Raw genomic sequence first — 23,148 nt, forward strand, 5'->3', positions numbered from 1 at the left:
CCCATGTCTTCACACTTGAACTCGTTCTTTCTTAGTCAAATAGTCATGCATTATATAATATGGAAACAGACCCTTTGGTCCAACTCATCCATGTTGACTAGATATCCTAAACTGATCCAGTCGCATTTGCCAACATGTGGCCAGTATCCCTCTATACCCTTCTTAGGCATGGACCCTTCCAAATGCCTTTTAAATGTTGCAATTGTACCAGCCTCCACCACTCCCTCTGGCAACTCGTTCTATACATTCACCACCTCCTGTGTTAAAAAGTTGCCCCTCAGGTCCCTTTTAAATCTTTCTCCTCTCACCTTAAACCTATGCCCTCTAGTTTTACAACATTCTGAAATTGTCTACCTCTATTGGTATTCATTTAAAATATATCAGGTTATCAAGAAATTCTAGACTTCAAATTGTTTAACTACTACTCCTGACTGTGGGTCCCTCCTTTTCATTTGCATTTCTCAATAAAAGTTACATGTAACAGTATGAGGGGCAGGAACAGAAGTGAGCTGGCCTAGAAATTCTTGCTGTTGGAAAAGAGCGCCAGTTCCCCAGCATAGTCCAGATTTTTTGATGATGTAGTGTCAATATTCACCTCACATAATTTTAATTTAATACCAGAGAAATCCATGGATTGGACCAATGGCTTAATAAAGGATTCTACTGATCTAAAACGGGTACTGTGATCACATGCCAAGTCCTGGCAATGTAAGTTGATTACACAAAACCAGCTAAAAGGTATTACCTTCTCTCATTTTATTCACACTCGTATGATAAACTTGTGTATTTAAAGATGAAAGTTCGCCTCCAACTATTTAGCTTGGAATGATACACAATCCACAAAGGAATTGTATAGCAACAACAGTCTTTGGTCAACAATGGAGAAAAAAAGCAACAAGGACTGATAACTGCAAAGATACTGAAAAGCTACCTCTCGTTCTCTTTCACAATTTAAGAACCAATGGCCAGTGAAAAATAATTTGGAAAATAATGGTTAATTTATAAACCAAGGTTGTCTACAAGCTTCAACACTCCTGACGAAACAGGACAACAGATAAACACAACTCAAGGAATGTTAATCCTTTAAACTTCAACTGTTGTTGCCTTCCGGTTTGTACAGATAACCCCTCCCTCTTCTTGTTAAACCTATTACCTGTGTTTCTGTGTGGGGTTTGATATTACATTTTTATTATTTTCTTAAAGGATAGTAAATAATTTAAAAAAAAACTATTTCACTCATTTTGATCTAGTTAATTACATATTAATTAAAGTGTAATAGCTGTGCATCACAAAACAAAACTGAAAAATTGTTACATTCAACCTAGAGGGGGTTAAAAAGGAAGCCAATTCCCCCTCCTCATCTTGAGCCTATTTATTACAAAAGATATAACAGCAGAAATACGTAAAATAATCAAACCATGTCAATATAGTTTTGCGAAGGGGGCATTCAGCCAGACAAATTTATTATAGTTCTTTGAGAAGGTAACAAGCAGCTCAGATAAAGAGGAACCAGTAGATATGATATATTTGGCTATTCAAAAGACATTTGATAGGGTACCTCAAATAAGATTACTTAATAAGAGTCCATGATGTTGGGGCTGGTAAATTAAAACTCTCTAATTATAGTTCACTGAAAGATATCTTTGTGTCCTCTTTAGCCACAGGTGAGATCCCAGAGGACTGCAGAATAGTCAATGTTCTCCCATTGTTTAAGAAGGGTAACAGGGATAATTCTGGAAATTATAGGCCTGTGAGTCTTGCATTGCTGCTAAGGAAGTTATTGGAAAAGATTCTCAGGGACAAGATCTATACGTATTTAGAAGCAAGTGGACTTATTAGCAATAAACAGCATGGTTTTGTGTGGGGGAGGTCATGCCTCACTAGCTTGATCAAGTTTTTTGAGGCGGTGACGAAGATGATTGATGAGGGAAAAGCGGTTGATGTTGTCTACATGGAATTCAGTGAAGCCTTTGACAATGTCCCTCATGACAGACTGGTACAAAAGGTGAAGTCACATGGTATCGGAGTGAGCTGGCAAGATGGATACAGAACTGGCTTAGTCATAGGAGACAGAGGGTAGTGTTGGAAGGATGCTTTTTGGAATAGAGGGTTGTGACAAGTGGTGTTCCACAGGGATCAGTGCTGTTTGTGGTCTACATAAACGATTTAGTAGAAAATTTAATTGGTCTAATTAGTAATTTTGTGGACAATACAAAGATTGGTGGAGTTGCAGATAGTGAGGAGGATGGTCAGAGGATACAGCAGGATATAGATCAGTTGGAGGCATGGGCAGAAAAATGGCAGATGGAGTTTTATCCAGACATCTATGAGGTGATGCATTTTGGATGGTCAAATACAGATGGAAATTATAAAAGTGAATAGCAGACCCTTAGGAGAATGGATATGCAGAGGGATCAGAGTGTGCAGGTCCACATGTCACTGAAGGTGGCAGTGCAGGTAGATAAGATAGTAAAAAAGGCTTATGGCATTCTTGCTTTCATTGGAAGGGGCATTGAGTATAAGGATAGACAAGTTATGCTGCAGCTTTGTCAAACTTTAGTTAGGCCACATTTGGACATATTGCATACAGTTCTGGTCACCACACTACCAGAAGGATGTGGATGCTTTGGAGAAGGTACAGAAAAGGTTTACCAGGATGTTGCCTAGTATGGGGAATTTTAGCTATGAAGAAAGGTTGAATAGACTAGGTTTGTTTTGACTGGAACGCAGGAGGTTGAGAGGCAACCTGACAGAAGTTTAGAAGATTGTAAATGGCTTGGGTAGAGTGGAAAGTATGAGGATGTTTCCCACGGTGGAAGGATCAATTACTAGGGGACACAGGTTCAAGGTGCAAGGCACATTTTTCACACAAAGGGTGGTGAGTGCTTGGAACACATTATCAGAGAAGGTGGTGGAAGCAGACACAATAGAAGCATTCAAGAAGCACCTGGAAAAATACATGAAGAGGAAGGGAGAAGGAGGATACGGATCCTGTGAATGAAGACGGTTTTAGTACAGAAGGGCAAAATGTGGTGGTGCAGGTTTAGAGGGCCGAAGAGCTTGTTCCTATGCTGTATTATTCTTTGTTCTTTGTTCTATTATTAGCTAATAGAAGACAGAGAGTTGGGATAAAGTAAACATATATAAGTTGGCAATCTGTAACAGGTGGAGTGCCACAAAGATCAGTGTTGGTACACTATTATTCACAATATATATTAATGAGTTGAATGACAGAAATGTACAATCACCAAATTTCCAAATGACACAAAAATACGTGGAAACGCAAGAAGTGAGGATGACACAAGGAGTCTATAGAGGATTACAGACAAGTTAAGCAAACATGCAAAACTTGGCAGATGGAATGCAATGTAGGAAAATGTGAGGTTATGCACTTTAGCAGGAAGAATTGAAGAACGGAATATTATTTAAATGGCGAAAGACTTTGAACGGGGTAGTACAGAGGGATTTGGGAGTCCTCAGGTATGAATCACAAAATACTAGCATCCAGGTTCAGCAGATAATAGGGATAGAAATGAAACTATGGTGTTTATTTCAAAGGGAATGGGCTATAAAAATGGGGAGGCCTTGCTAAAAGTATACGAGGTACTTGTTGAATCACACGTATAATACTCAACAGTTTTGTCCTTATCTAAGAAATGATATATTGGCATTATGGTGGGATTCTCTTATGAGGCGATGTTGAGTAGATTGGGCCTGTATTCATTGGAGTTTAGAAGAATGAGAGGTTTTATTGAAATATAGAAGATTCATATAGGACATAATAAGATAGATGTGAAAAGGTTGTTACCCTTGTGGAAGAGTCAAGGACCATAGGGCATAATTTTACAGTAAAGTGTTGCCCATTCAAGACAGAGATGGGGAGGAATTTCTTCTCTCAGAGAGTAGTGAATCTGGAATTCTTTATGACAGAGGACTGCAGAGGCTTGGCTTTTAAGTATATTCAAGGCTGAAATAGAGAGATTTCTAATCAGTATGGGAATCAAGGGTTAAGGGGCAAAGGCAAGACAATGAAACCGAGGATTATCAGACAAACCTTGACCTAATTAAAGAGTGGAGCAGACTCAATAGGCTGAATGGCCTACTTCTGCTTCAACATCTTATGGTATTGTCGTCATATGGTCTGGTTATAACAGTTCTCATCAAAGAGGCTGGGTTAGATTTTGAACTAGCTGTCCGATAAAGCTGACTTCTACACTGACTACAAATGGCCAATACAAAGCCAGGGAAAGAGTAAAGCATCCGAGCAGCACACTGGGAGCTAGCATTTCGTAATGCTTTTAAATCATCCCTCCTTCTACGATGGTGTTCTTGTAACTGTGGCCATTTTTATTTTAATAAATTTTAAAAATGCTTAGAGCATACAGCCCTCTTAATGCGACCTCTCTCCATAATGACAGGTTGCAGCTTTTTTTCATTGCTGCAAGCCTTTGTAATGGCCCTCCAGCATTAGTGGTCCACCCACTGTAATTAATTGAATGACAAGCCCTCTGGCAATTAATTAATCAATCCTCAAAAATCATGTTAGATCACTGTTCCTAACTGAATTCAGAGTTTGGATCTACATTTGGTCCTGACACCAAACAGAGGATCCAGGTCCACGAGTCCCAGCCAGATTGGTGATGATTGAGTAACCCTTTTGCAAATCTCTTTTTAAAATCACATTTTCCACCCTCCTCCAGTGTAGTGCCTAACACAGACAATTTGTAATCCAACAGTTCTAAAGACACCACCCAAGATCAAAGATATCAATACAATACATAACAGTGGGCTGAAAATCTAGAGCTCTGTCAGGAATGCAGAGAAGATTTTGCAAGCAATGCAAGTTAGTGACCCTATCTATGACATTAAACATACCTTTCTGAAATTACAATATCTTTTGAAGCTCAATATATCATAGGGAAAGAATCTGTTTTTAAAATATTCACAATGAACACTAATAATGAAATGGAGGTTGATGTTTTGAGTTAATGTATCAATCTCAGTGCTGCAACATGTTCTGTGCTATAAATACAGAAGGAACTGAACTGAAGGTCAATGCCTCAACTTCATTTCACAGACTTTTAAATCATCAGAAACAAAATACATTTAAATATGACCCAATTTGAACTCTGTACTTTATGATTAAGAAAAAGGCACCAACTCATTACGTCATTCAATATACTATTCATTTATGGATCTATGTACCATTTCTTATTGAGTATGAAATAATTAATAGAGACTTTATTTTAACCAGTTCTGGGAAGCCACTGACAATGGACCAGCATTCATATATAATAGTCAGAATGTTGGCAGATTTTAACTGGGAAGCCTTATTTTAAAGATGCTGATCAACTGCTTTCCAATTAAAATTTATTAATAAGCTCCTTCCCAATGCTGGTGGACCCTTTAGCCCTGTTAAAGCCAACAGTATGTTTGAATTGTTGAGAACAGTGTGGGAAATGGACTTATTTCATAGTAACTGTTTTCCCACTCCTTTCCCATCAGATCAAAGTGAGTTCAAATCACCCCTGTTAAATAGGGGTAACATAAAATAAGTATTTTATGGACAGCTGTTAAAAAAACAAACACAATCAAAGTGATCAAAAGAACTCTTTAAATATATATCTGAATATTTACACATTAACAAACACTAATAATCATACTAAAAGGCAATTATCTTAAATCCACACATGCAGTTTCAGAAAAAAAGTGGCATCAGAACAAATTAGCTTAAGATAAAGGATGGATTCCTTTTCTTTAATCAAAATATTTCTACTGAAACATGAGATAGCAAGAACTGCAGATGCTGGAGTCAGAGATAACAAAGTGTGGAGCTGGGAACACAGCAGGCAAGGCAGCATCAGAGGAACAGGAAAGCTGACGTTTCGGGTCAGGACCCTTCTTCAGAAATCTGATCTCTGAAGAAGGGTCCCGACTCGAAACGTCAGCTTTCCTGCTCTTCTGATGCTGCCTTGTCTGCTGTGTTCATCCAGCTCTACACATTGTTATCTACTGAAACATGTTTCCTTTTGGCATTTCATGTACGCAATGGGGTTATAGTGCCACAGATTCCAGCAGATCTTCACCACATCACTCAGCTTCCTTTTCTTCATAAGATCACAGTTTTATTTGGTAGCTTATCAGCCGAGGACAACATAATCTAGCTGAGCCTAACCTTGATCTCACATCAGCTTGGCATTTGTTTTCTTGTCATCTTTCCACTACTGGTTATCAGATACCCAGTTTTCTAATTTCAAGATTAGAGATACTGAGGACCATTATCTCCACTACCAATGAGTTCAATAAACTCCAGGTAAGGACATGATATGTTAAATATGGAAGACCAATTCTTAAAAGCAACAGTTGCAGGGGCTCTTGTGCACCATGGTAGATTTGTCAATGCAGTTTGTGAATTATTGCACTGAGGGCTATTTAGCAATACAGGGAGCCCTAGATTAAGCTGTATGAAGAAGCAACTACAATGATTGCTTACCTTTCTTTTTGGATTCCTTTCTTGTGCTGGCTCTGACAACCTGTTGAATTTCTGACTCCGTTGACATCCTAGTTAATACTCTGTCCTCTTCACACACTGTGCACACGCAGATGTAATGTCACCAACCAGGTTCATTTATAAGTATTCAATGATAATATGTACCAGTCCACCAGATGCTTTTATCCCAGAAAGCACATTTCACTCACTTCTGCTGAGAGCTGCAAAAGAGAAATGTCATAATTTCAGATTTTCAAAATGCATATACTTTGAGTACAGGGTTAGAACATTTGGTTAGAAATCAATCATAAACAGTAACATATCACTCAACTTTGGAACAAAATTATTTTTAAAAGAGGATGTATTTTATAACATGCTATGCAGCTCACAAAGCAACATTCAATTTAGATTACGAGACAACAAGGTGCAGGGCTGGATGAACACAGCAGGCCAAGCAGCATCATAGGAGCAGAGAGGCTGACGTTTCGGGCCTAGACCCTTCATCAGAAAAGGGGGAGGGGAAGGGGGTTCTGAAATAAATAGGGAGAGAGTGGGAGGCGGATAGAAGATGGATAGAGGAGAGGATAGGTGGAGAGGAAACAAACAGGTCGAAGAGGCGGGGATGGAGCCAGTAAAGGTGAGTGTAGGTAGGGAGTTAGGAAGGGGATAGGTCAGTCCAGGGAGGACGGACAGGTCAAGGGGGCGGGATGAGGTTGGTCAGTAGGAGATGGAGGTGCGGCTTGAGGTGGGAGGAGGGGATAGGTGGGAGGAAGAACAGGTTAGGGAGGCAGGGACGAGCTGGACTGGTTTTGGGATGCGGTAGGGGGAGGGGAGATTTTGAAACTTGTGAAATCCACATTGATACCATTGGGCTGCAGGGTTCCCAAGCGGAATATGAGTTGCTGTTCCTGCAACCTTCGGGTGGCATCGTTGTGGCACTGCAGGAGGCCCAGGATGGACATGTCGTCTGAGGAATGGGAGGGGGAGTTGAAATGGTTCGCAACTGGGAGGTGCAGTTGTTTATTGCGAACCGAGCGTAGGTGTTCTGCAAAGCAGTCCCCGAGCCTCCGCTTGGTTTCCCCGATGTAGAGGAAGCCACACCGGGTACAGCGGATGCAGTATACCACATTGGCAGATGTGCAGGTGAACATCTGCTTGATGTGGAAAGTCTTCTTGGGGCCTGGGATGGGGGTGAGGGAGGAGGTATGGGGGCAGGTGTAGCACTTCCTGCGGTTGCAGGGAAAAGTGCCGCGTGTGGTGGAGCTGGACGGGAGTGTGGAGCGGACAAGGGAGTCACGGAGAGAGTTGTCCCTCCGGAAAGCAGATAAGGGTGGGGAGGGAAAGATGTCTTTGGTGGTGGGGTCGGATTGCAGATGGCGGAAGTGTCGAGGATGATGCGTTGGATCCAGAGGTTGGTGGGGTGGTACGTGAGGACGAGGGGGATTCTTTTTTGGTTCTTATTGCGTGGACGGGGTGTGAGGGATGAGGTGCGGGAGATGTGGGAGACACGATTGAGGGCGTTCTCGACCACCGAGGTGGGGAAGTTACGGTCCTTGAAAAACGAGGACAACTGAGATGTACGGGAGTGGAATGCCTCATCCTGGGAGCAGATGCGGCGGAGGCGAAGGAATTGGGAATAGGGGATAGCATTTTTGCAGGAAGGTGGGTGGGAGGAGGAGTATTCTAGGTAGCTGTGGGAGTCGTTGGGCTTGAAATGGATATCGGTTTCTAGGTGATTGCCCGATATGGAGACAGAGAGGTCCAGGAAGGGGAGAGAGGTGTTAGAGATGGTCCAGGTAAACTTAAGGTTGGGGTGGAAGGTGTTAGTGAAGTGTATGAACTGTTCGAGCTCCTCGTGGGAGCACGAGGCGGCGCCGATACAGTCATTTTAGGCCTGAAATGATGACTTTCCTGCTGTTCTAACCTGTTGTGCTTTACTATCTCTGCTTCAATTTAGATTCCCATTTTTAACACTTTTACCACCCGACCCCACCTTTCCCTAATTAAAGGAATCAAATTGTATTATAGCCTCACAGTTATCACCATGGTGATAGTTAAGGGAGGCTACAAGGGTCTTAACTGCCAGCTGGGGAGCTGTCAAAAGCCCACCTCTTTTAAGGAGGGCCCACTGTATTAAATGTCATTGATTTACTTAACAAGGTAGCAGTGGGCTCTCTCCCTTGAGATCAAGGGTTGGGGTTGCATTGGTGGCGGGGGGTGGGGGGGGGGGGGGGGGGGGGGGGGGGGGGGGGCGGGTGGTGGGTGATGTAGGGCCTGCCTATCAAGAGTTTCCAGTAAATCAGAGAGCAGCAGATCTATTGAATGGCCGTGCGATAATCTTCCCAGTCACTGCTGCTGGTAGGACATCCACTGATTTTTAATATTGTCACTGCGCCCATCCATAGGCAAGTAATGGCAGTAGGAGATTTTTGAGGCGGAAATAGTTGACAGTGAGGACAGAGTTGTAGGCTACAACTCCTCCCTTGTGATGTTGTGTCCCTTGATCAGGTGCTTAGTGGCTTTGAGCAAGAAACCAGTTGTTTATCACACTAGGAGATAGCAAGGACTGCAGATGCTGGAAGTCAGAGTTGATAAAATGTGAAGCTGGAGGAGCACAACAGGTTAGACAGCATCTGAGGGGCAGGAAAATTGACGTTTCGGGTCGGGACCCTTCATCAGGACTCTGAAACATTGACTTTCCTGCTCCTCAGATGCTGCCTGACCTCCTATGCTCCTCCAGTGCCTGGCTATGTAAGGTGACTTGTACCTGAACACACTAAGCAGCCCATGCCTACTTACAAGATGGCAGACAGAAGCTAAGCAAAACTAACCAGCCTGCTCACACAGTGAAATACAATGGTACCTTTGAACAGAACTGCTGGAAGGTCAGTAAAAGAATGCTGTATGTTCCTATCCGAGACAGTTCTGATAAAAGGATGCCATCGGACAGATAAATGATCAATTCCAGCTTTATTAATGAAAAGATGATTGTCCCAGTAAATGAATAACAGCAGCTGCTGGAATAAGTCGTTAAGCAGCTGCAAGGATAACTGCTAAGACTATTTCATAGTAAATAGTTGCTTCTTTGAAGCTACCAGCAATATCAAATAGTTTCCAGTTAAAAATGCTTTAATCATAGAAGTTGTTTTCAATACATAACCAGAATATAATACAAGCCTTAAAAAAACATTTAAGCTGAGATGTAAAGGTTAACTGGCTTCAGGAGATGCCTTCTCTTATGCTCTGAACAAGATATACTGCTCACAACCCATAAGTTACAAAATGCTAAAAGTAGTAGTAGTTGTATAATGTTACACTTTATAATTACGTTTATAACAGAAGTTCACCTTATATCAATTAGTTAAAACTAACTGACTTTTTATTTTAACATTATGCAATTGGGACAGTGGGAAGTATTAGAGGAATGGCTGAATTTGATAAAATAAAGTGCATGTAGTACAATGAATAATAGAATTCACACTGTCCTTAGAGATAAGAAGCCTGAGACAGATCCGAAGAACTGTAGCCAGTAAGCTTTTCGAATGTGAATGAATAGGATACACAGAAAGATTCCAAGGCCTAGAGATTACAAACAACATAAGACTGTGAAAATCTGGGGCTGTCCATCGAAATGGCCATCATCGATTAGGTGAGCCATGGGATTGGGTGTATGGATTAAGAGGGAAGGATAGTGATTATGTTGTATTTGATATTGTAACAAAGTGTATAAAACGCTGTATTTTCACTGTAAAAATCAGAGTGTGTCATTGATCTCCATTCTGATATGGGGAAGATTCTTTGGCCCTCTCACTGCATCAACTGGTTTCTGCTTCAATAAACATCTTCCACTTGCCTGAATCCTGCCTGCCTCCTGAGCTTTTGTCTCTAGTTGGGAAAAACTCTCCTACATCTTAGTCACAATATTTAATGTAAACTGTACCTGATTGCTGTCATGCAATAAACCATATTTTTTTTAAGACAAGAATCTCTTCTACCCTAGCCACAAGTTGGTGGTTGGCGACACAGCACAGACAACAGGGTCTCCACCTGCAATGCTCACACCTGATTAAACATGTCCTTGTCAGCAAACTCACCACGGCTTGGACATTAAGTCTAGAGAGTGATCTCTGGCAGGCTAACTCAGTCCCGCCTTTCACTACTGCACAAAGACAAATTTTACAGTGAGGATTACTGAATCGTAATGAGGGACTAATTCTTTTTTTCTGCTCACTTAACTAGTACTTTCCACATCGAATTTTGGAATGCTAATCTCAGTCATAGCACTCATGTTGCCCGATTACTACTTTCCACACTAAAGGCTTGAAATCAAACTTAAGGATTTAAAAGTATTTGATTGACTGAGGTCTCCAAGCTGACTGCACAGAATAGTACAACTGTGCAACTAATGACTGTGCATAGTTTAGTTAATAATAATAATAAATTAAACCAACTTTTCCTCTTTTAACTGATGCAATCTTTTCAACAATTACAATGCTATTTTGAATTAATTTATTTGATATTTTTATTTTCATAAAATTATTCATACATTCTGTTAATATAATTTTTCTTTGCTTATGAAATATGATCCAAAGATTCCTAATTTGATTGCTGACTACTTTTTTTATGCACCAGCATTTCGTTAACATTTTTTAATTGATAACTGGCCACTCAATCCAAGATTGGAATTATAAGATTACACGGAACATCTTGTGTTGTTTCAAAATACACATAAAAGAACATTGACTGCTTATCATCTAAGGGTGGCACAGCAAAGAAAACCTGACTTCATCTGAATTTATTTGATAACCGTGAAATAATGCGTGATCCTTGCTGTCAACTCCAAACTATTTATTACTCTGCATGACATTCCTGCTAGGTTGCATTGACTGTGACAATTGCTGTGACTGTGTTCATTATGTTGTTACCAATGAAACTATTAATGGTCAATATAGGACAAATCTCAACCACCATTATCATTGCTGAAGGACAAATGCAAAATATGCAGGTTATTTTTAGTTTTGGTTTTACTTTATTATGTGTTATACTTGCCATAATTGGCAAGTTTCTAATTAAAAGAATAATTTTGTATTGCAAATAAAAATGCTTGAATCCACAAAAAGAATCCACTTCTGTAAGTTTCTGTTCCAGTAATGTCAAGAGACTTTATTTTTGATGAAGAAATTTGGATAAGGGGCAAGAGTTGAAGAGGGAAAAATACAATAAATCAAAATGTTAACTTGTGGACAAACAAGAATGAACGGTTCGAACTGACCAGAGTAGCCTTACCAAGACTGAGAAAATAAAAGGTTGCAATAGCGAATCAGATCAGAAATTGTAGAAATGAGGACTGAGTTGGCTTAAATCTGGTTGAAAAGTCTGAGAATGGGACTGATTATTTTTTGGAAAAGCAAGAAGTTTGCCATTGGGACTGAAAGTGGGACCCAAACTGTATCAACCAGACCCTGAGGTGATGTTTTACCAGCGGAACACAATTAATAGATCTTCACTGGGATGATCAATCACCGGAGGTTAGCAGCCTGCATCCAGAGCTTCCAGCTTGATTAGGGAGCTGGCACGTCAGCAGCACTACTATTCAAGGTGTCCAACATTGCAATTGCAAAATGAAGGAGAAGGTACCTCTATTCCAAGGCATTCTTCAATTCAGATGATTTAGTTTTCTGATGTTTACATGCCCAGGCAGGCCTCGATGACAGGAGAGAGTCACATTCACGTAGCAGTGCTGCAGCCATGAAATGGCATTGTTGCTAAGAGACCTTCCATGGGCCATAGAGTTGTCATAAATTAACCACCTGCTTGGAGGCCACCAGGGTTAACCTGCCTGTCTCCCCACCTGGCTGCAACTACTCTAACATTGGTAAAATGTCAGAAGGGATGGGAAGAAGAAGAGGTTGGAATTTGGGGAGGTGATGGTGTCCTAATATTATCACTGGTCCAGTAATGCAGAGACCCAAGTCAGAATTCCAACCATGGCAAATGGCAGCATTTGAATCCTTAATTTCAGAATACCTAAATTTCAGAATGTTTGAATAATGGGTGATGAGTAGGGAAACAAACAATGTTTATTTGTTTATCAAACAAAGTTAGCATGGTACTGCTGCTCCTCAGTGTACTTATGAAAAGGTTGAAGCAGCACAGATGTAGAAAATGTGATCAACAAGTTAAGATCACAAAGGAAAAATTATTACTAGACCCTGAGCTATATAACACAAACATCTCTTCCACCAGCGACTTGCTGTGGTTCAAGTGTTTCTGATGCATAGAATCCTGTCGAGTCCAGTGACCGTTTTGGACTCAAAATATTAACTCTGCTTTCTCTCCACAGAAGATGCCGGACTTGCTAAGTTTTTCCAGCAATTTCTGTTTTTGTTTCAGATTTCCAGCATCCACAGTTCTTTGTTTCATTTAATTAAGAACTTTTAGGAGACTTAAGGCAATTCTGTGCAGAAATTACAAAATTCCACCTGATTCTTGGTGACCATATGAACAACTTCCTGGTTTCGTGAGTGATTTTCAGGCAAAAAGTACAGTAACTCATTGTTTTTAAAAGCATGGCCTGAAAACAATACGGTGCAACAACTCACTCAACAAGGCTACATTAGTAGCACCATCCTGTCTGACAAATTACACCACTGAAAAGGAAAAAGAACTGCAATACTATGGGAACACCTTGCGTGGATATATTCACCTTCAAGTCACACATGAACTTGAGTTGGACATGTTGTGTCCCCGTTATCTCTGCATTAAATCCACCTAACTGTATTCTGGAGTATTGTTATCATAAAGACTCCAACAGATCAAGGAAAAGACACATCAATCCTTAAGGCAACTTGGAATGAGCAATAAATGTAACCTTGCTAATGACACCTATATTCCAAGAAATAATGGATAAATTTGAGACAGTGGCTACAAAAGTAATACAAAGCAAATAAAAGCAAAGTACTGTGGATACAGTGGATATTTAGCTCTGATTGAACTCGAAATATTAATTCTGTTTCTCTCTCCACAGGTGCTGTCAGACATACTGAGTTTCTCTAGCACTTTCTGTTTCTAATACAAAAACAAAAATCTGTAGATGCAGGAAATCAGCAAAAGAAACAGAAGATGCTGGAAATGCTTCACAGGGTCTGGCAGCTTCTGTTGAGGGAAAAACAGTGTCTGCATCAAAACTAATGCAGGCCTTGACTTTAGCTTATATGATTAAGGTCTGCAACTTATGTATATTTTAATACCATTTAATTTTGAGTTTGGATATTTGAATTTGAATCTGTCTCTCCTGTGTGTCTGCAGGGGTGTAATAATTAACACGTAAGCATTTCCATAGGCAATGTTGAATTCTTTTAAACCTCAGTGTGAGAAAAGACTTCCTGGAGAGTAATCGGTTTTTATTTGCATTGGGCGAATTTATGAGCGAGCAAAGTAAACAGAACAGTGCACTAGCTGCTCAATAAAAGATTCTGGACATTTTGAGCTTAGGGGTAAAACAAATTTTCAGTTTTGATTTGGGGCAGTTCTGCAGGGTTTTTAGCTTAAGCTGGATGTGTAAAACAATTGCTTCTAAGAAAGGGAGAACTTAGTTTAACATTGTTAAATGTCAATAACCTCAGTGTAATGAATTTAGTTTAAAAGTTCCAGACCAGAACTGTTTGATTAAAACCCTGAAGGGATTATTTAAAGCTGAGAAAGTTTAAGTTCAGTTATATTTCAAATCAAGAAAGAAACTATCAGATTTTCATGACCAAGAATTTAAGTCACAGCTAAGTCAAAGACTATGTAGGGTAGAGAAAGGCATTCTTTCTGGTGTTTCAGCACTATAATTGAGTGCTGTTGAGTCTCTTGGAATTTTACTTTAACTATGTGTTTCAGAACCTTTAAATGTTAAAACAAACAACAAAATAAAATGACCTATCAAGCCAGATTTCAGTCTGGCATCTGACTTATCCAATATTGGCATCAGCTGGGATCATAACACTGGATAGACTCTCTGATAGGAGATGGGTAGGAGGGGTGCACAGTTTGGATGTAAAGAAAAGAGGAAGCACAGGTTTGTTAAATGCTTTGTTTTCTGCAACTGCACAGTGCCTTTATTTTTGTTGGTTTCTTGCTTTTAGCCATTCTGGGTGACAGGATTTGTGGGAAAGGCGAAAGCACGAGGCTGCAGCTGAGATGTACAGACAAGTTCAGCAGAAGGGTGGGTTAGATTCCCATTGCAGGGCCTTGCAGCACGTAGGGATGGAGATGTCCTGATGCTGGTCAGAGCTGGGGGATGCCAGATAATCGTTGGACAAGAGAGATACTAGAAAATGTTTTGTTTGGAAGAAAATACAACTTCTCCTGCAGGCTCACAAGCAGAGCTATAAAGGCACTGAACTCGCAATTTTAGTCCTCCTCACCTGCTTTCATCTGTCAGGTTTTCCTGGGTCTGAGATACCTGATCAACATGAGTCAAAAATAGAATCACTGGTAAAATGAAGGTATACACAGCTCACCAATTTACAGCACTTGTCTCATGGAAGTGGATTGGTTGTTCACCCCACATGCTACTCTGTTAAATGCAAAAGCGTGTGATTTGGAAGCAGGTTGAGCTCTTATTTCAGTTTTTTGAATTTTAATGTCAGACCCATTCCCGACACATTCATTTATGGGAGTTAAAATCCAATCCATTAACTCTGTTTGTCTCTCTCTCTCTCACACCCCTAAAGTGCAAACTACTGATGGCAGAAACAGATTCTACTGAGCCTAAGAAGACACTAATGGCAGATCTGGTGGAAAACATCAAGTAATACACCATTTGACCATTCACAGTGGGTAACAAATCAATCGTGCTCATCCAGCCCATGCTTGCCAATGTTAGAAAACCATGACCAACATGTGATGTGATTCTGCCACTAGGTAACATATACTAAATAATCTTTACACTACTTAGAATTACATTGGAAACCAATTTAAGCCACACTGCAATGCATCTGCACATGTTAGAAGCTACATATGTTAATACAAAGGACCTTTTCAACGAAGGCAAAAGGAATTCACCCATACATCTCACCTTTTTAATTAAGAGAAGGAACATGGAGACTACCAGTCTATGCTGCACTCCCCATGGCAACACCCTGACCAATCAGTCTTCCTGTCTGATCTGAGATTTTTCTGCTAACTCAGATTGTCATTGAACAGTTCTTGCGCCATCTCTATGCTAACTATCTGCAACAAATCAGCACTTTCTTCTAATGCTGGATAAATTGTGATGTTGGAATATTGAGAGATGCTGGCACTGAAGGCAATTCAATATGTGCACAATTTTAAAGCAATTGGAAGAGTATTACTATTTCAAAGTGACAACCAGATCCAAACAGAGAGAAATTAAAATTGCTCAGTTAGTGGTGGAAGAAATAATGTAACAGAGAGAGAAACAAGACTATTTCAGTTAAAGGAGAGAATTTCATTTGAGGAACAGTAAATCCAGGCTAGAGTGCTCAAGTAACAGCATCATATTCTCAAACTACCACTGGAAACTCTGATAAATAGATGGGTGGAATTCAAATCTTGTTGCAATTTTGGTGGGGGTTGTGGTATGATATTGGTAACTCTTTCCAGACATTCAAATTGGAAACAAATCACCACAATTCACAAACAAATAGTACAGTTAATTAACCATCTCACCAAACAAAGGCGTGCTTGTCCAATTTTCTAATTGAATATCCCAAAGTAATTCAAAGGAGCATTATAAAACAAAATATGACACAGGCCCATAAGGAGAAAGTCAAAAGGTCTTAAAGGAGGAAAGCTAGGAAGAGAGGTAGAAAGGCTCAGGGAGTAAATTCTGGACCTTAGAACTTACAACTGTTAGTATGGCCATTAATAGTGGTGCAATTAAAATCAAGGGTACTAAAGAGGGGATTATTTGAAGAGAACATCTATTTTGGAGGTTCTTAGGATTGGTAGACTATTACAGGTGGTAATAATGACTTATGAACATACCCAAGAACGGAACCAGTATAAGCAGTCCATTTGGTTACAAATGGGTACCCAAGAACGGAACCAGTATAAGCAGTCCATTTGGTTACAAATGGGTTCCATTCTTGGGTATGTTTGTAAGTCAATTTATACACAAGTCGGAAAACGATACAGTACAATATAAGTCCCAACCCAAAACGTCAGCTTTCCTGTTCCTCTGATGCTGCCTGGCCTGCTGTGTTCCTCCAGCACAACACTGTGTTATCTGTTATAGTACAGTATAAAATAGCCATTCATAAGCACCAGCAAACGTTTGAATGTCAAATCTTTAAAATTAATATTAATACATCCCCGTATAGGATCTTGCTCACAAGTACGTGTGTTTATAAGTCAGATGTTTGTAAATCAACAACCACCTGTAATAGTCTACCAATCCTAAGAACATCCAAAATAGATGTTCTCTTCAAATAATCCCCTCTTTAGTACCCTTGATTTTAATTGCACCACTATTAATGGCCATACTAACAGTTGTAAGTTCTAAGGTCCAGAATTTACTCCCTGAGCCTTTCTACCTCTCTTCCTAGCTTTCCTCCTTTAAGACCTTTTGACTTTCTCCTTATGGGCCTGTGTCATATTTTGTTTTATAATGCTCCTTTGAATTACTTTGGGATATTCAATTACGTTAAGTAGAAAATTGGACAAGCACGCCTTTGCTTGGTGAGATGGTTAATTAACTGCGCTATTTGTTTGTGAATTGTGGTGATTTGTTTCCAATTTGAATGTCTGGAAAGAGTTATCAATATCATACCACAACCCCCACCCAGCATCTTTCCTACTATCTCTGCTTATACATTCTATTTGGTGCTTTATGATTTAATGCCTCAAGTGTACAGATCTATAAGATACAATCAGGAAAATGTTATCCATCTCAAAGGTATAGGAAGATGCTGCAAAAATACAAATACCTAGCAGACTATCAAGTTCTGAAGATCTTTGCCCTTTAATTTAAATCCCACCAATTTATAGCAGTGATCAACAAAGTCAACAGAATTGCAAACTACCTAGCCAGATTGGTGGAATACAAGTCAGAGGAATATAGATGAAACAGTCTCCAATGACTTATCTCCACAGATCCAGCCAGACTTGCTGAGCTTTTCCAGCAATTTCTGTTTTTGTTTCTGATCCACCATTCTTTCAGTTTTTAAACATTCTCCTGCTTTAGTCCTGCTATGTTCAATGCTGACTGCCAAGGGAGTCATTCAAGTGCTGAAGCAAAGCAAAGAAAATCCACCAGACTGTTTCCAAGAGTCAGGGTCTGAGTTATGAGGAAAGGCTGGACAATAATACATTTTGCAACCAGGAAAGGACATGCTTAATACAATTATGGAAGTAGATAGGGTGGTATGGAAAAGGTCAATCCAAAATATTGCTTCAAGTTAAGCAATGAAAATAGAATGAAGAATGTATGGGTCCTAACAAGATAAAGATAATTTTGGGAGGGTTAGCAATGTGGTGGTTCAGGAAAATTAGTTTTCCTTCAGGAAGTTACTTTAACACTTTCATTAGACTTTTGGACACAGCAGTGGAGATGACTCCGGAATTATTTAAGAAACAACAAGACGCAACAATAGGGTGGTGTATGAGTGTTCTGGGTACACTGATTATGATGGTTCAATAAGGTAAATATCTGTAAATAACTTTTCTTGTGTAATGACAAGGAAAACATTTTGTAAAGAGTTACAAATAACTTGAGAATTTAATTGCTTTAACAGAAGTATAAGATTTGAGAGCAATTGTGTCAAATTTATGGTCTCACAAGCATTTATACAATTCTAAGGATGAACTGGTGAACAAGCCAGTTGGCAGAATGCCCAGGGCAAGGACAGAATGGTGTAAGCAAGCAGCTGTCAGAATTCTTAAGTCACTGAATTCATAAGCACTTTGTCTCCAGATGTAGACAGCAGCATAACAGCCATGTTCTAAAAATATAGGACTGAACCTCAACGCCCCATCTTACAAGATGTTCCAGCCTTCCAGTACTATGTTAGATCCCAAAAAGGCAGGGATGAAGGAAAACCTCAGCATAGGGAGTCTCTGTCCCTTCTAAGGGTTGGACATAAGTTCCAAACCTTACAAAATAAGCTGCAAAGTATCAGAACTAGCTATTTGATGCAACCGAATTTCCTCCATTCATCAACATGATTTACCAGCAGGAGATTGGAGAGCATGCAAATTTCTGGGGTCTGTAATTTAAGAAAAACTGTTCTGAGATACTTAGTAGTTAACACAATGAAGAGCTTGTCTTGATTACTGTTTGCTTCTCAGTAACTAACAATAAGAAATTTGTTAAACTATTTTGGCATTTCAAACACATCTAAAGCTTGTAATTTTAGGTGCAAACTGAGCAAAATAGGATACAGTGACTTGGAAATCAATCAGTTAAAACATCCTGTGAGGCAATACAGCCAGTAAAGGCAAATAAATTCCTAAAATAGGAGAAATGCTGGCAGACAATTACACATTATTTTTTTAAATTTGGTCATAGAGGAGAAATGTGGCATGTTGTTCATTTTGTATTGCTGCACAACAGTGAGTTGTACTAATTGAGTGAAGTGAGTGTGATCAAAACTGTTGATCTGTATGAGAATCTTACGGTGAATGAATTGTATCATCTCACTAAATGTTTTCTTGGTTACCCTTTAGACACCATGAAGAAACATATGCACACATATCTGATTCTGACTATATCTGGATTTAATGAAAGCAGTTAACCTGAAATGAAGGGCCACTGGACCCAAAACATTAACTTTGATTTCTCTTCGTAGATACTGCCAGACCTGCTAAGTTTTTCCAGCAAATGCTGTTTTTGTTTCTGAAGTGTTTACTCCTTTTTTTCTGCTGCCTGACTAATAAAGTATTTCCAGTATTTTCTGTTTTATTTCAGATTTCCAGTATCCACCATTATTTTGCTTTTCTAGAGACAGCTAGTTCAGACCACAAGTGTACATAGAGTAACATATTGGGTATCCTTACAGGTGGATATAGTTCAGTATGTGCCGACTCTTTGGAAACTGAAAAACTTAGACAGTTGAGTGTCTATAAAGGATATTACTGGGAAACAAGTTTGAAGCTTTCTTTTTGGTGTTTGTGATCAGATTTTTCAAATATATCTCTTATAAATAATTACTTCTTCCTTTTGTGTAACAGCATGCATTCTTTTGCTAAAAAAGTACTTTAGCAGCCTGCTGTGAATGTACTCAGCAACTGACCACCATAGTAAGCAAATTGCAAAAGAAAATCTTATGGTCAATCAAGCCAAGTTTGTCCTGAACTCAGTTAGCAGGACAAATCCAACCCAGTCAATTATCTCCCCATCAGTCTCCTCTCGATCATCAGTAAAGTGATGGAAGGTGTCATCAATAGTGCTATCAAGCAGCACCTGCTCAGCAACAATCTATTCAGTGACGCCTAGTTTGGGTTCTGCCAGGGCCACTCAGCTCCTGAGCTCATAACAGCCTTGGTTCATACATGGACAAAAGAGCTGAAATCTAGAGGTGAGGAGAGAATGACAGCCCTTGACATCAAGGCCACATTCAACTGAATGTGGCATCAAAGAGTCCGAGTCAAACTGAAATCAGTGCATATTGCAGGCAAACTCTCTGCTGATTGAAGTCACACCTGGCACATAGGAAAATGGCTGTGATGTTGTAGGTCAGTCAACTCAGCTCCAGGACATTTTTGCAGGTCTTCTTCAAGGTAGTGTACAGGGAACAACCATCTTCAGCTGCATCATCAATAACCTTCCCTCCATCATAAAGTCAGATGTGGAGATATTCGCCGATGATTGCACAATGTTCAGCACCATTCGTGACTTTACTGATACTGAAGCAGTCCATGTGCAAATGCAACAAGATGTCAACAATATCCAGGCTTAGGCTGACAAGTGGCAAGTAACATACACACCACACAAATGCCAAGCAATTACCATCTCCAATAAAAGACAATTTAACCACTTCCCATTCACATTCAATGGTGTTACCATCACTGAATTCCCCACTATCAACATCCTTAGGGTTACCAATGACCAAAAACTTAACTGGATGCATCACATAAACACAGTGGCTGCAACAGCAGGTCAGAGAGTAGGAATACTGTTGTGCATAACTCACTTCCTGACTCCCCCAAGCCTGTCCACCATCTACAAGTCATAATTCAGGAGTTGTGATGAAATATTCCTAAATATTTGTCAGAATGATCGCAGCTCCAACAACACACAAGACACTTGACACCATCCAGGACAAAGCAGCTTAATTAGCATCTCATCCACAAACATCGACTCCCTCACCACTGACATTCACTAGCAGCAGTGTGTACTATCTACACGATGTACTGCAGAAATTCACCAAAGATCCTTAGGAAGCACCTTCCAAGCTCACAATCACCTCCATCTAGAATGACCAGGATAGCAGATACATGCTGAAAATTCCCCTCCAAGCCACTCACCATCCTGACTTGGAAATATAGCAAAATTCCTTCATCATCGCTGGGTCAAAATCTTGGAATTCTCTCCCCAACGGCATTGTGGGTCAACCTGCAGCACCTGGACTGCAGTGGTTCAAGAAGGCAATTCACCACTGCCTTCTCAAGGCAACTGGGGATGAGTAATAAATCTTGACACAAAAACAGAAGTTGCTGGAAAAACTCAGCAGGTCTGGCAGCATCTGTGGACAGCAAGCAGTGTTAATGTTTTCCAGTGACTGTTCTTCAGAACTTCTGAAGATGGGACACTGAACTCGAAATGTTAAGTTTGTTTTCTTTCCACAAGATGCTGCCAGACTGTCTGGATTTTCTAGCAATTTGTGTTTTTGTTTCTGATTTCCAACATCTGTAATTTTTTGGGCTTTTTTTTTGTTTAGCAATAAATGTTGGCCTGCCAGCGACACCCACGTCCCACAAATGAATAAAAGAAGTTTCATTCTTGAACCTGACTTGTCCAATACTACTGGGATCATAACACATTTGTTATTAGTTTCTCTCTTGCAGGTGTATTTACAAATACACTTGTCAGAGTTTAATGATAAGACACATACAGGCGCACAGAGGCAAAAGGGGGACTGGTTAAAGAACACATTTGCTGCATTTTAGAAAATATTGTACTGTAACATAATACCTTAAAATGTGTAATCAAATAACTGACTTGCTATCCAAAATATAGAAACATAGAAAATAGCAGGAGTAGGCCATTCAGCCCTTCAAACCTGCTCCACAATTCGTTATGATCATGGCTGATCAATGACAAATGCAAATGTAATAATCAATGCAAATCTTTCTTTCCTATCTTCAGGCTTTGGAGTGGTACAATGTGGTCAGAGTCTGCAATGCAAAGTGGTCATTTTATTAATGGTTCTAATAAAATAATCCATTTATACAATTATAAAATAAATTAATAAGATTACATCATGCTGTTGCTTCTACCCTGCTAAGTGAGCTGACTCACTCCTATTCACACTGTAATGACCTCAATTTGCAGTAAATGCATCTCAATCAATAAGAAGTCAAAACTAAGTGATTTTGGTGGTTTATTATCTTGCTTTTTAACATGAGAGCTGTGTTCTTTTACTTTTTAGAAATTCTTGAAGGAAATTATTGGAATACTTTTCTCCATTAATTTTATGTTAGTTGCACAGGTAAGAAAGTTCAATAATCATGATCAGTCAACAATGCTTTTATTGTTGTTTCATGAAACTATGAAAATGGTAGAAACTAATCTAGATGGGCTCTGGTTCTTTTTCAACAAACAATTAAAGACGCTATAATGTGTAATCAAAGCTTGATTAATCCAAGTAGTGCTTAGTCAGTCCAAAGGTTTGTCATGATCAATCCTGGGTTTGCTCACTATTGGGGGTTTATGTGGGGCAGTCCACAGAATCCTGGGGAAAGAGCATGACTCAAATTTGAGAATCAGATTCATTGTAAGGGTCACTGATAGAATGATTATAGTGACCAATTTATGCTTGAAAATTTACAAGAACTTTTTGAGGAGTAACAAGCAAGAGCAGTGGGAAACATTGGATGCAATCTGTTTGGATTTTCAGAAGACATTTAATAAGGTACCACACATTTGGCTACTAAAGAAGAACCCATGGTGTTGGAAACAGTACATGAGAATGGATAGATGATTGGGTACTAATAGAAGATAGAGATTTGTGATAATGGGGCATTTTCAGGATGGCAACCACGAATGAGGGGAGTGCCACAGGGTTAGTGCTTGGGCCACAATTATTACAAAATATATCAATGACTTGAATGATTGAATGTACAATAGCCATGTCGGTGGATGACTCAAAAATAGGTAGGAAGGCAATTGGTGAAAATGATACAAAGAGTCTGCAGAGGGAGGTGGACAGGTTAAGCACTTGGCAGATGGAATATAATTTGGGAAAATTTAAGAATAAGCACTTTGGTATGAACAATGGAGAAGTTAAATATTACTTAAGTGGAGAAAGATTGCAGAAATCTGCAGGAATTCTCATTCATGAATCCAGGTTCAGTGGAAAAGACAAGTGCAATGCTGTGGTTGGTTCACTCGCTGAGCTGGTTCATTAATTTGCAGACGTTTCATTACCCTGCTGGGTAACATCATCAGTGCAGCCTTCAATGAAGCATTGTTGTGTTTTCCTGTTTGT

General features: G+C 39.7%; 1 protein-coding gene across 1 annotated transcript in view; it reads right to left on the reverse strand.

The window, feature by feature from the left end:
- The window catches only part of dab1a (DAB adaptor protein 1a), a 342,801-nt gene that overhangs the window by 253,177 nt on the left and 66,476 nt on the right, over nt 1-23,148 (reverse strand). The window contains 1 exon segment of the mRNA XM_048602085.1: nt 6,494-6,711. Coding sequence (XP_048458042.1) covers nt 6,494-6,560 — 67 coding nt within the window. The 5' untranslated portion in view covers nt 6,561-6,711.

Source organism: Rhincodon typus, chromosome 10 (genome assembly GCF_021869965.1).
Source record: "Rhincodon typus isolate 14 chromosome 10, sRhiTyp1.1, whole genome shotgun sequence".
Taxonomy (NCBI): domain Eukaryota; kingdom Metazoa; phylum Chordata; class Chondrichthyes; order Orectolobiformes; family Rhincodontidae; genus Rhincodon; species Rhincodon typus.